This window comes from Xenopus laevis, chromosome 5S (genome assembly GCF_017654675.1).
Source record: "Xenopus laevis strain J_2021 chromosome 5S, Xenopus_laevis_v10.1, whole genome shotgun sequence".
NCBI lineage: Eukaryota > Metazoa > Chordata > Amphibia > Anura > Pipidae > Xenopus > Xenopus laevis.
Window position 1 is genome coordinate 105,396,162 of NC_054380.1, and position 13,596 is coordinate 105,409,757.

General features: G+C 39.2%; 2 protein-coding genes across 2 annotated transcripts; one reads left to right on the forward strand and one right to left on the reverse strand.

The window, feature by feature from the left end:
• Nucleotides 1–218: 218 nt before the first annotated feature.
• On the reverse strand, nt 219–3,683 carry LOC108717461 (succinate receptor 1). Its single transcript, XM_041564128.1, has 2 exons — nt 3,672–3,683; nt 219–1,280 (listed from the first exon to the last, which is right to left on the reverse strand). The coding sequence occupies exons 1-2, from the start codon at nt 3,681–3,683 to the stop codon at nt 318–320; spliced, it is 975 nt and encodes a 324-aa protein (XP_041420062.1). The 3' UTR covers nt 219–317.
• Nucleotides 3,684–8,256: 4,573 nt separating this feature from the next.
• XB5844514.S (provisional ortholog of cysteinyl leukotriene receptor 2 S homeolog) lies at nt 8,257–12,113 on the forward strand. The gene is made up of 2 exons (XM_018264800.2): nt 8,257–8,343; nt 10,448–12,113. The coding sequence occupies exon 2, from the start codon at nt 10,448–10,450 to the stop codon at nt 11,453–11,455; it is 1,008 nt and encodes a 335-aa protein (XP_018120289.1). The 5' UTR covers nt 8,257–8,343; the 3' UTR covers nt 11,456–12,113.
• Nucleotides 12,114–13,596: the final 1,483 nt, after the last annotated feature.

Genomic DNA, 13,596 nt, shown 5'->3' on the forward strand with positions numbered 1-13,596 from the left:
TCGGGGGTAATCTGAACGTTCGGCCCTATGGCCCAACGATCCGATTACGATGCGCAATGGGCTCCGGCGGGATCAGTCAGGACAAAATTAAATAGGTCTGATCGACCAAATGACCGATCTCCACCGGACGAAAAATGTCGGCACTCCACACACGGTCCGAAAATCTAACGAATCCTCGATTCGTACGATAGGATCTTTGCGTCTATGGCCACCTTTATGGATAAAAATGTCATCACTTGATAAGAAAAAGTCTGATCAGCCAAAAAGATATCCATATACAATGATGCATGCACAATAGTAAATACAGCAAAAGTTAATTATGGCCATCTTGAATTAAATGTGCATTTCAGAGATGTATAAATGCGTTTGATTTTGGCAAGTAACATTTCTCTGAAATTGTCACCCATCAGAAAATAAAACACTGGGTTAATCATACTGTTTAAGTAAGCTATTGGTCTTGTAACAATATATACGGAGGTTAAGGTCATCTGTGAGCATGTGCTTAGTGTCCAAGACTCTGTTCGTGATGCAATTTTTAGATTTCTCATAACATGATATGGAGTGAAGAAAATGGAAAACATAGTTGCTGCAAGGACTACAATTGTTACAGGCTTTTCAAGAGAAGCCCTGTTTGGTAGCTGCTGATTTCGTTTTTTTATAAAACATGTAATTTTCATATAAAAGATCCATATTACGCATAAAGGAATAACGAATCCAGTAAACGTAAGACAGAGGCTATACACTAGACTCCATGTCGCATCTCCAGAGTTTGCATAATCTAGACATTTGGTGACATTTTTGTCCTCGACTTGTTTTACGAAAATAAGAATAGGAGATATCTCAAGTGACACCAAAATCCAAATTCCAAGGGATATCATGATAGCTGTACTCTTCCTCTGGAGAATGTGGTCTCTGAAGGGGTATTTTATTAGCATGTAGCGATCAACACTGATGAACGCAAGGAAAAGGATGCTGGTGTAGAGATTTTCATGAAATAAGTATATGTTACATTTGCAAAGGAAATCTCCAAATGTCCATTCCTCATTTATATACTTTTTCACCAGCAGTGGAAATGTACAGAGGAAAACAAAGTCTGATATGCACAGATTGAAAAGATATATGCTTCCACTTGACCAGTTTTTCAGGCAAAAAATATATCCAAACAATACAACGCTATTGCCAAGAAGTCCAAATATGAATTCAATGGTGTATGCTGTCGGTAAGTAGTATTTTTTAAGCATGCTTTCCACATCTGAGCAATTCATTTGCTCTTCAAGATTCTGGGGAAAATAAGGAAGAATAAATGAATTAAATGGTACTTGCATTTTTTGAGTTATACAGGTATGGGACCTGTTATCCAGAATGGTCGGGACCTGGGGTTTTCCGGATAACGGATCTTTCCGTAATTTGGGTCTTCATGCCTACTAGAAATCATTAAACATTAAATAAACCCAATAGGCTGGTTTTGCTTCCAATAAGGATTAATTATATCTTAGTTTGGCTCAAGTACAAGCAACTGTTTTATTATTACACAGAAAAAGGATATAATTTTTAAAAATTTGGATTATTTGGATAAAATGGAGTCTATGGGAGACGGCCATTCCGTAATTCGGAGCTTTCTGGATATCGGGTTTCCGGATAAGGGATCCTATACCTGTACTAAAAATTGGCAGCACAATCAGCAAACTACCTTTAGGTCAATGCTAAGTAACATTACTCTGTCTTGCTGTCCAGTGTTGCTGCTGGAGCTTTGCTACCTACTAACCCAGCTATTATCCTATGACTTTGTGGTTCCCTGTTCCCACTCAAAACAGTTCTTCTTAATTTCAACCATTGTTCTTTGAAAAAGCTGTGAATTGTATCATGTTAAATTTAGAAAAAAGAAGGGGGAAAGGTTCTTTCTTTGGGTACTTCTATGAGCTTTTCGTCAGTTATCCTCAACTTCAGCCAAAGGGGCCTAGAACAACTATTTACTTCCTTATATGGATTTCCAAGGCAATGCCCTTCTTCTTGATTGACACTAAGGGACCATCTGCTACCAAAACATGGTACTAAAAGGAGATTCCCTGTTCTACACTGCCATCCAGGCCTGGACTGGCAGTCTGTGGGTTCTGGCAAATGCCAGAGGGGCTGCTATAAGGTGCCATAGGAAGTCAGTATTTAGTGGGATGGTGTGGGCTGATTGGGCCTCTGTGTATCTTAAATGCCAGAGCACATTTTAATTCTCAGTCCAGACCTGCTGCCATCTAGGGCCTGGATCACTAATCCCCCTCCCACTGCCCATCATCTTAGCTTAATTTAGCTAACTACACACTCCCAAAGAACCTGCTCTCACACACATGCATAAAACGTGTTTTATTTGTATTGCTTCAAAATTTTAAGTACTTTATCAGCCACTCCATAAAATGATCAATACCCTGTTCTTAATACTCTTTCCATTCACATATCTTAATGTTTTAAATACCAGATGTTACCTTGAGAACCTATACAAAGTAAATTTTAAAACTTTAGAGTCAACTGATTAATGATAATCATGTGGATATACTATATTATACACACATACAACTGTCACTGGGATCAAAATGACATGTTTGTGTGTAAACTGTGTAGGTTTAGAAAGGCTGGGGGTGTCAAACAATTGCAGTCTTCTAACCAGGGATTCTAATCTTGCCTGTTAGCCAGGTGCTTCTCTTCTTCAAAAAAATGCACCATCTGAGGGTACTGTTCATTTAGTAGAGAACAGAAATGTCTGTATTGTATGTGAGCCCCACTAGAAGTCAAGTGGCAGACAACTGTGAGGAAGATAGAAAAAGGTGGCATGGTGCTCAATGAACAGTACCCCAGCTGGTGTGTTTTTTGAAGTAGAAGAATCTCACCCTAGGGTAACAGGTAAGGGACTAGAGTCACTGGGTGCTACCTAACAACTTGGCACCATCTAGAGATTTGTGATTTTACGGTTCCTTTTCTTTTAAATTCAAGTTTAGGACAGCTTGGGTCTCTTCCTACTGTAAGCCATTTTGAAATCTTGCATTAAAATCTACTTTTTACATATCTGTCATGGCACCAATGGTAGATTTTACACAAACTGCAGTTTCAAAAGTGTTTGTTGCGTGAGTATTTCCTACAACAGATTAACATTGAGTGGGTGCCAATACAGAGTCAAATTGGTGGTGAGATGACACGGTTTCATGCAAATTTTGCAAAAGCCCTGGCTCCAACAGTCCCTTGAATTGTTTTTTTCTAAATAGATAAATAAATAAATAAAGAATCAACATAGACGTGACTCCGATTACTGCTTTGTTATGGGAGAAAAACAGTAGTTTTGTAGAGATAAGGAACTTTTAGGAATTTAAGGGAATGTCCACCTTAACTAAATTTCTTTCAAATAAAGAGATTTGACCATTTACAATCTCTTTTTTTTAAATAAAATTAAAACAGATAATTTTCAATATATCTACCTGTAAAGGAAGTGCTGCATAAAGGCTCTTCACTCTGCCAGCCAAGGGGCCTCCAACATGCTTCAATGCAACATTGCAGGCAGGCATGGACAGGAAGTGCTCGCTATTGTGAATGCCCCTTCTGCTGGTCATTGATTCGATTGGTTGAATCATGTCAGCCAATCAGATCATGAAAATCCAAATGAATAGCACATGCACAGTAGCATTCAATACCTGTAACGTCATTCTGACATTCACAGGACTTTAAACAGCCAGGGTGTCAGAAATCCCCTGGGTTGGCGGGCAGAAGAGACCTATCAATCTATACAGTTTCCATGTAAATATATTGAAAACCATTAATTGTTTTACAGGAAACCGAATTTTAAATATTGTTTAAATGGCCATATCTTTTTATTTTCAAAAATGTATCCCCTTTAAGGAGATCTACTGTATTTGGTGCTTCATAAATTTACAAACCAGAAGGAAAGCTACAAAAGCATAATACAAGTATGGGATCTGATATCCGGAAACCCATTATCCAGAAAGCTCCAAATTACAGAAATGCCATAGACTCCATTATTTGCAAATAGTGCAAATATTTAAACATGAATTCATTTTTCAATTTTTTCTAATAAAACAGTACCTTCTACTTGATCCAAACTAAGATGACAGTAATCCTTATTGGAAGCAACACCAGCCTATTGGGTTTATTTAATGTTTACATGAGACTTAAGATATAAAGAACCAAATTACAAAAATATCCATTCTACAGAAAACCCCAGGACTCGAGCATTCTGAATAACAGGTCCAATACCTGTATGAACATATAGGCGATGGGGCTCTGAAATTATCTTGTAAAACGAGTCTGTTAAAACTGGCAAATGAATTAGTTCATATAGAAACAAAAACACAAAGTATGCAATACATTATCTGGAAACCTGTTATCAAGAAAGCTCCAAATTATGGGAAGGCATCTTCCATAGACCCTATTCTAATTAAATAATTCAACATTTTAAAACATATTTTCTTTTTCTCTGTCATATCAAAACCATGTTTTTATTTAATGTTTAAATGATTGTTTTTAGTAGACAAACGATGGAGATCTAAATTATGGAAAGACCCTTCATCCTTAAAATCCCAGGTCCCAAGATTCTGCATGACAGGTCCCATACCTCTAGTTTTAATATTGCTGCTAAATGTCCAAATCATAGTATAATTATAAGCAATTTGCATGAGTATATCACACCAAATAACAGAATTTTTCCACCTTTAGGAAATAAAAGTTTTCTAATCAAAGGGATGCTATACTTATTTTAAAGAAGAATAAACCCTCCATTGAAAGCTTTTTTTCTGAATGTGATCTAACTTACCATTCTGGCAGCAGGGAATCTTGATACTTAAGCCACAAGTATCATGTGAAACTGCTTGAATATCTGTGATTTCTCTGTGTGTTTGTATGTGTGTCTGTGTGTATGTGTGTATATGTGTGTGTATGGGCTGGGTTGCTGGGCTGTCTCATTAGCATATGTTGAGTAACGACTGATTAATAATTTAAACAAGTGATTGTGTTGCAGAACATGTTTAGAAACCACCATGGAGAATGATAATATTATTTTTTGAAATTAACTGGAACCCATAAGATATGTATTAATGTTAAAGGGCATACAAAACTCAATCTGATTTTTTATCTTTCCTTTCAGGGACTCTTGCAATTCATGATTTCCAGTAAGCAATAATAAGGAATTCTGAATCAGAAGATGGTGCCCAAGAGCTCCGCTGCACTCACTGTGCATATGTGGTCACTATTTCAAGAGGGGACAGAATTCTGTGGTAAGACTGTGCAGGGGGGAGACAGGGAGGGGGGCCAGTGGGGACTTTACATAGTGAGGGTTTAGTTCTCCTTTAAATACATGCCTTATCCTCTGCCAAAAACCTGTGAGCCATTAGAGCCACCTGATCCGAGGAATAGTATCAATAAGATAGGCAGCAGGAATGACTAAACTGCCTGAAAATGTTTCTATTGTTTTCGCTTTATAATATTAGGAACTGAGTGAACTGGAGGAAACTTGTGCAACTTTTCTTCTGGAGAGAATCGTTCGAGAATTTTGCCATTGACAGCGTTTACTTGTATTTGTTTCTGTAATAAATTCTTCAATTCGATTATATAAGGTTTTAGAAAATACTTGAGCATATTTTTTTTTATTGTGCCTCTGCATTTTTCTTGAATAAAACACCAACTTGACGTTTGATAATTCAGTGACAAGTGGTCACAACAAGGGTTCAATCATTCATTATCAGCCAGTTCTACTGTATAATATTCACATTTACATTCACCACCAGGTGGCACTATTATTCTATATGATTCATAACATAATGTTACATAAAGCAATTATGACACATATTAAACAAAAACTATTAAACTGATTAGCCCAGATCGTAACGTCCCTTCTTTTGTACAACAAAAATAGTGAGAGAAAAAAAGAGATTTCTTTTAGTTTTTAACTTATTTGATATTATTGTTTATGAGGAAAAAGAAACACATTCCCACAGTGCTGCACACTGCTTTCTCTTCAGCCATCGTTGGTCAGATCATTCTGCGTCTGCTGGTTTAGTCTGTGTGTAAATCGTGTGTAAATCAGCCCCCTTAATAATAACATGCACAAAATATCACAATCAAAGTTGAAATCACTAATTAACAAAGTAAAAAATAAATATAGAAATAAGATATAAATTATATTATTCATGTCAGAGCACATCAAGAATAGTGACGGGCGAATTTATTCGACAGGCACGAATTTGAGGCGAATTCCTGCGTTTCGCCGCCGGAGAATAAATTCGCAAAACTGCCATGAAAATTCACCGGCGTCCAAAAGAATGGATGCCGGCGTCCGTTTTTTGGATGCTGCCACATTTTCGCCTGTGAATGTGTGCCGGCGTCCAAAAACAGACACTGGCGTCCAAAAAACGGACGCCGGTGTCCAAAACAAGACGCCGGCGTCCTAAGCTGGACTCCGGCGACGTTTCACAAATTTTATGCCGTTTCACAAATTTCACAGGAAATTTGCGAATTTTTCGGCGAAGAAAAACAGGATAAATTCGCCCATCACTAATCAAGAAATTTTGCCTTCAAAAGTGCACAAACACTGCACACTGGTCTTACTACTCGCACTACAAACTTACAATGCCAATAGATAGTGTAGGTCTCACGTACAATGAGGGGCCTTGGCGTGGCACGTGAGCTTACATTTTTTGGACAAAGTGTGGTACTAACACCTCAGTTTTTGTAATACTTCTTTTTAAAGGCAAACTGTGTGCTGGTACTTTTTCTCTTTCTCTTTGCTTTCATAATGTATGTGATTAGTGCTACCCCACATTACTGCTATTTGTTAGGTTTGCAGAGATAGTCCTTCCAGTCCTTCTATTTAAATATAGAGTGGTCAAAAGTGGATGTGACACTGCTTTTAAAAAAAAAAAATGCAATGTTGTATATGATGCATTTTCATTTACTTATCTAATGCTACTTAATTAGTACTGAAAATCTGGTTACCTTCCCTATGCGGAGATGTTAGAGTTCCCTTTTTGTTTTTTTGTCCTTCTGGTTCAACTCTGCTGACGCAGGTTCCCTCTTAAGCTTCTCCCTGTGGTCTCAGGCCTCAGAAGTGCCAGCAGAAGCTCTCTATCGACTGTAATGAGAGGGGCTTTATTCTCTGTATTTTCCATGATGATTGCCAATTGCACCTCAGTTAATGGCACAATATTGTTTAATGTGTCTGTTTATATTTACTTATTGTTTTTCCTCATCAAGAAAGCAACCATTAGCATCAGCGATGGGCGATTAAATTCAACAGACACAAATTTGCTGCAAATTTCCATGTCTGCTGCCAGCAAATTAAAATGCGGTGACAATTTTACTGCCAAAGAATCCGTCGAGACTAAAAGAAAAAAATTGGTTCGCACATAACAATTTTGCGCGTCAGAATGATTTGGAATGCATTTGAACCAAATAGTCCCGTGTATAAAAATTGCCACTCACGTCAACATTTATGCACTTCAAAATGATTTTGAAGCCCATTGACTTCAATGAGTTTCGGCATTTTTTTCGCCGTTTTGCAAATTTTGTGGCACAGTTTCGCCCGTCGCTAATTAGCATGCATTCATCCAGCACTTGTCCTCCCAATCTGGCTACATAGGTTACCACATCAATTGACAATTCAGGGAACCCTTTCATAAATGCATGTTACAGGGCTTCAATTAAATTTCAATGAAATTGTATACCAGCTGGATATTCAAGTGACCTGGTAACCGTAACCTTGCACCAGATAAAAATGCAATGAGCTTTTTTTTTCATTCATGTTTTTTTGGATCTTTTATTAAATTCCATAGCATTCGTGGTTATGGAGAAAATGATTTTTTTCATGGTTTCCAAAACCAATGGCCAGAACCAGGGGTAGGCAGAGTAGGTACATGCCTAGGGCACAAAGCTGGGGGGGGGGGGTGCCAGGTACGCACCTTCTCTGCTTCTCCGACCCCCTAGTCCGGTCCCTGCTCGCTGCTGTAGCATGTTCTGTATTGATACAACACTCTGCAAATCCCTCCCTAGAAAACAGAAAACTAGCAACAGATCAATCAGTTCAAGTTTAGATCAGTACATTTTATCTTCTACTGTATATCAGGAAAAGTAACTTATTTTAAAAAAAAATTATAAGATTGGGTAATTGAAGCTGCTTCATACAGATTTTTTTCAAATACAAAAGGGGAAGTTTCAAAATTAGTGCATGTAAGTGAAAAAAAAAAAAACCATTTTCCGGCAGTGGTAACAGTTCATTTTCATCAGCCTCACAGCGCACTGGAAATATCCACAACTGCTTCTCTCCTACAAAAGTGAATACGTTTTCGGCAGCAAAAGGTCAGACTTACTTTGATGGTTAAATATTTATTACATTTATCTGTTTCTGCACTGGTGGGTATTTGGACTCAAATAAGCAGTAAGTAGTTTTAGGCATCTAGATGAAGAATTATGTAAAACTGACATCATTTTTGAAATAATTTTTTTTTGGATCTATGCATTTGAAAACATATCAAGCTAAATTCAGTTTTTTAAAGAAAAAGTTTTTAGTTTTATATTATCTGTGTTTTTTTATATTGTCAGCTATCAGAACTGTTTCCTACCACAAGGTGGAGCACCAATTATGTAAGTGCTTTCCTGGTTTACAAATACAAAATTGTAAATACATGCAATATTACGTTTGCATGTAATGCTTTGGGAATTGACCCTTGTAAATCTTTAGCCTGTGTTTGTAAGGTTTAATGTTGAATATTTGTTCATAAGCTTGCCTAGAAATTGGAAACCACCTGTTGTGGTGCAGAATGGAAGGCATACTGTGACATTTAGAAATAACCCCATATTACTTGATATGTGAATTTGTTTGTGCACAACTTACAGTAACAGAATTAAAAGTAACTTTTACAATAGTTCCCTAATGAGCCCTTTAACTATGTGTGCCACTACTTGGCAGTGTGTTTATCATATTTGTAGAATGATATGGTGGAGGTTTATCTATTATGAGCAGCAATCAGCATGGCTTTATAAAGGTTGATTGCTTTTTATGATGAGGTAAATAAGATGCTGGACAGTGGGGGGGGGCAGTAGATGTGATCTATTTGGATTTTGCCAAAGCATTTGAAACCGTGCTCCACAAAAGTCTTCTTTCTAAACTAAGGTTTGTTGGGCTTAATGAAGTCGTTTGCACAAGGATAGGAAACTGGCTACAGGATCGGGTACAGAGGGTGGTTGTTAATGTGACATTCTCTACTTGGAGTAAGGTTCTTAGTGGGGTCCTTCAGGGCTCGGTATTGGGTCCACTTTTATTTAACTTGTTTATTAATGACTTAGGGGAGGGTATTGTAAGTAATGTATCAGTGTTTGCAGATGATACAAAACTATCCAGCCCAATTAATTCCATCCGGGATGTGGCACTTGCAACACGATCTTGACAAACTGGCAATCTGGGCAGCTAAGTGGCAAATGAGATTTAGGGGGTTATTTACTAAACTCCGATGTTTTATGGTCAGGAAAAAGAAAAACTGTGCACAGGAGTTTGGTCAAAAGTGGCTTTCAGAAAATAGTGAGAAATTTTCGGACTTCAGTAAATAACCCCCTCAATGTTGATAAATGTAAAGTCGTGCACTAGGCAAATCCATTATGGATCAAGGGCAAGTAAGGTCTTGAGCTGTATTAAAAGGGGCATAGAGTCACGGGAGGAGGGGGTCATTCTTCCATTGTACAGAGCACTGGTAAGGCCTAATCTAGAATATGCCATACAGTTTTGGTCTCCATCTCTCAAACAGGACATTATTGAATTAGAGAGGGTCCAGAGATGGGCAACTACACTTTTAAAAGTTATGGAAAACTCTTAAAGGAGAAGTCAACCTGAACGGGGAAAAAAACCCTCTCCCCTCCCCTGTGTAGGCCCTCCTCCCCCCTCCGGCCTACCTGCTCCCCCGGGCAAATTCCCCTAACTTGTTACTCACCCCGCGGCGCAGGTCTTCTGCTGCCGAGTTCACGGGCGCCATCTTCTCCCGAGCACTCTTTTTCCTGCTTAGACCAGTGTTTTTGGCGCATGCGCAGTATGATGCAGTGGCAATGCTCCAAAAGTCACAAAGTTTTCGAAAAAAAAAATTGGAAAATTTCTGACTTTCGGCCGCATGTGCAGTTGGAGGCATTTGCCGGTACGGAGCTACTGCGCATGCACCCGAAAGTGATATTCACAGAAGATCCTTACCGGTAAATGCCTCGTACTGCACATGTGCCAAAAACGCTGGTGATAGGAAGAAGAGCGCTCGGGAGAAGATGGCACTGTGAACTCCGCAGCAGAGGATCCGCGCCGAGGGGTGAGTAACCATGCTACAAACCAAAATGACTGATCAGAACACTTAACAAAATTAGGCTTCATGTGTTATAGAAGCAAGGTCCATTAAAATAATGACATGATTCTTTTCCCTTTATTCAGATGGCTGACGTTCAACCACCCTCGGGCAATGAAAGCCTTCAATGCAAACCAGATGAAACATACAAGTATCACGTGTACACTGCCGTCTACTCTGTTGTATTTATTTTTGGGCTGGTTTTTAATATAGCCGCCTTGTATGTGTTCTGTTTTGTCAGCAAAAGGAAGGGAAATGCAACAATATGCCTGTTGAATCTTGCAGCTGCAGATCTTACCTTCATATGTTTCCTGCCATTTAGAATATCCTATTACAGAAATAACGCCACATGGATATTCGGAGGCTCACTATGCCGTATTAGCACGTACTGTTTTTATTTCAGCATGTACGCCAGCATACTCTTCTTGGCCTGTCTCAGTGGCTTACGATATTTTTCGGTGGTGTATCCAGGAAGAGTAAGTGTTAAGACAACCATTAAACTCTGTGCATGTGTCTGGATCTTTTCAGGAGTCAGCACCTCACCCTTTTTCCTGTCAGGGACCCAAATTCGTGGAAATGCAACACGGTGCTTTGAGCCCTCAGGGCAGTTTTCATGGACTAGGGTTATGTACATGAATTATTTTGCTCTGATCTGTGGATTCTTAATACCATTCTTGGTTACTGTGATATTTAATGGCTTACTCATCAAGCATATTAGGCATATACCCATGAAGAAAAAACATATTAGAAAACTGACCATCATGATTGTCCTTGTCCTGTCAGTGTTCTCTCTCTGCTTTATGCCATACCACATTCAAAGAACAATGCACCTTTATTATTTGGTCCATCACCCAAACATCTGCAGCTTACATGATGTTCTTCAGAAAACCGTAGTTGCAACGTTGTGCTTGACTATTCTAAATAGCTGTCTGGATCCACTGCTCTATGTATTTGTAGGTCATGGGTTCAAGCCATGCTTAATGTTAATATGCAAGTCTAAGACAACTTTGTACTTAATTCCTACCTCAACTGATATTGGAGACCAGCAATTTATGGAAGTTCAGATGGAAGCAATGGATGAAGAGCATGAATGATATATTTGCAACGATATCAGTACTGCCATATTTTTGGAGCTCTCTTAAACTCTGTACATGTGTGTGGTTCTTTTCAGGAGCCAGCAACCTTTTTCCTGTCTGGAAAGGAGTTTGTAGCCCTCGGAGCAGTTTTTTTGGACTACGGTCATGTACATGAATTATTTTGCCCTGATTGGTGGATTCGCAATACTATTCTTGGTTATTGTGATATTAAACCGGTTACACATCACTTAATTCCAATGTCAACTGATATTAGAGACCAGCAATTGATTGAAGTTGAGATGGAAAAAATGGATCAAGGGCATGAATGACGTATTTTAGTGATGTGCAGGCCGGCCTTTTTGGGTCGCAGGTGGGTGTGGGTTGAGCTCTTCTGACTGTTCTCTCCACCCACGACCTTACAAATGCAGAGTTCCGACTTCAGGGTTGACATCTTATAGACGCATGCCTGCTTGCCCTGCCCCATGTGTGACATCATTGGCGGGGCGGGTCTCATAAAAGGAACCTGGAAGTCAGGTGGGTGCGAGTGGAGGGAGGGCTGGCCGAGGGTGGAGGGAGAGCAGGTTGGGACATCACTAATGTATTTGTTAGGGATGCACCGAATCCAGGATTCGGTTTCGGAATCTGCCTTTTTCAGCAGGATTCGGCCGAATCCTTCTGCCCGGCCAAACCGAATCTGAATCCTAATTTGCATATGCAAATTAGGGGCGGGGAGGGAAATTGGGTGACTTTTTGTCAGAAAACAAGGAAGTAAAAAATGTTTTCCCCTTCCCACCACTATTTTGCATATGCAAAGTTGTACAGGTACCACAGAGGGGGGTGATAGAAAGAGAATTCTGTTACAGAAAGAGGCCCTGTGGATTAAACAATTGTGTGCTATGGAACCGCAAGGCCTTAATGATCAATGGAGTGTTGTGAGTTTTTATGACTTAAATGCTATTGTTCTTTCCTCTTTCTTTGACAGATAGTGCTGCCTTTTGAAAAATTGAAACCTACTGTGGGTAAGATAGATTTATCGTTACATATAAGGCTGGCAGCTAGGTAACTATGTCAAAAGCATTACGAAATATGTTGCAACAAATGTTATGTAGCAATTTTAGCTCCTGAGAGAAAATCTGACACAAAGTGTTTTGGCTAATTGTAGCTTTTGCAGGCCCATCATGGGCAGTGCAGGGGTGAAGTGTAATTATTGTATTTATTTATTGACTTTATTTTAGCCAACAAAACACATGGAACCAAGAGACTTTGATTGAATCACAACATACCGGCTTGGATCTATGAATGGACTTTATATTTTTTGATGGACATTCCACAAGGGGTTAATATTGTCGCTGGGATGGCTAGGCTACAAACCCCCCATAGCAATGGCCTCTGAACCAATGATAATGGTGGTGGGAGGAGACTTTGTTGATTTTTAATTTTAATGATTGTTTCACTCTGTGTTGGGTTACACTTGAAAAAGAGCTACTAGCTCGAAACATGTCGTGTGAATAAAGGCACCTGTGCAGCAGCTTTGCGCCTGTTGGTATTCTTTCCCCAAACTTGTCTGCATTACGTTATAGGTTTATCTCCTTGAGTTCCTGGGTTCTATGTCATCTGCCCCTGAGATCTGATTTTGACCCCTGCCTGCCTGACTAAGTTGACTTCTGTGTTCCCGACCCCTGCGTGGTAAACCAACTATTCTGATATCTGTATTCCGACCCGTGCCTGTCCTGACCATTCTTGATTGATCTCCCGGCTTTTGACGCCCTGCTTGTTTGACTCCACTTGTTTTCTGCCTGCACTGACCAGGCCTGATTTCGACTACGCTTTCTGTTTGTGACCTTCTGCCCAAAAGACTTTTGCATAACAATCGTGCCCCTCTGCTTGTCAAGAACCCTTAGCTTGGCAGGAAATACTGCAGTTCTAACTGTAACAGGAAGAAAAGGGGGGCCCATTCATTGGGTGATGTTATCTAGCATTTCAGATTTTTTTCGCTTGTAGTTGTCTGAAAAACTCAAATTTATAGAGGTTTTAGGGGTTTTCATTTTTAGCTCTTTGTCAAGCATTTTTTTATTTTCATCCTTTTTATATTATGATCTTTTAATCATTTTCATGGCATTCGTGGTTTTAAAAAATCTCTGAAATCTGACCTTTAATAA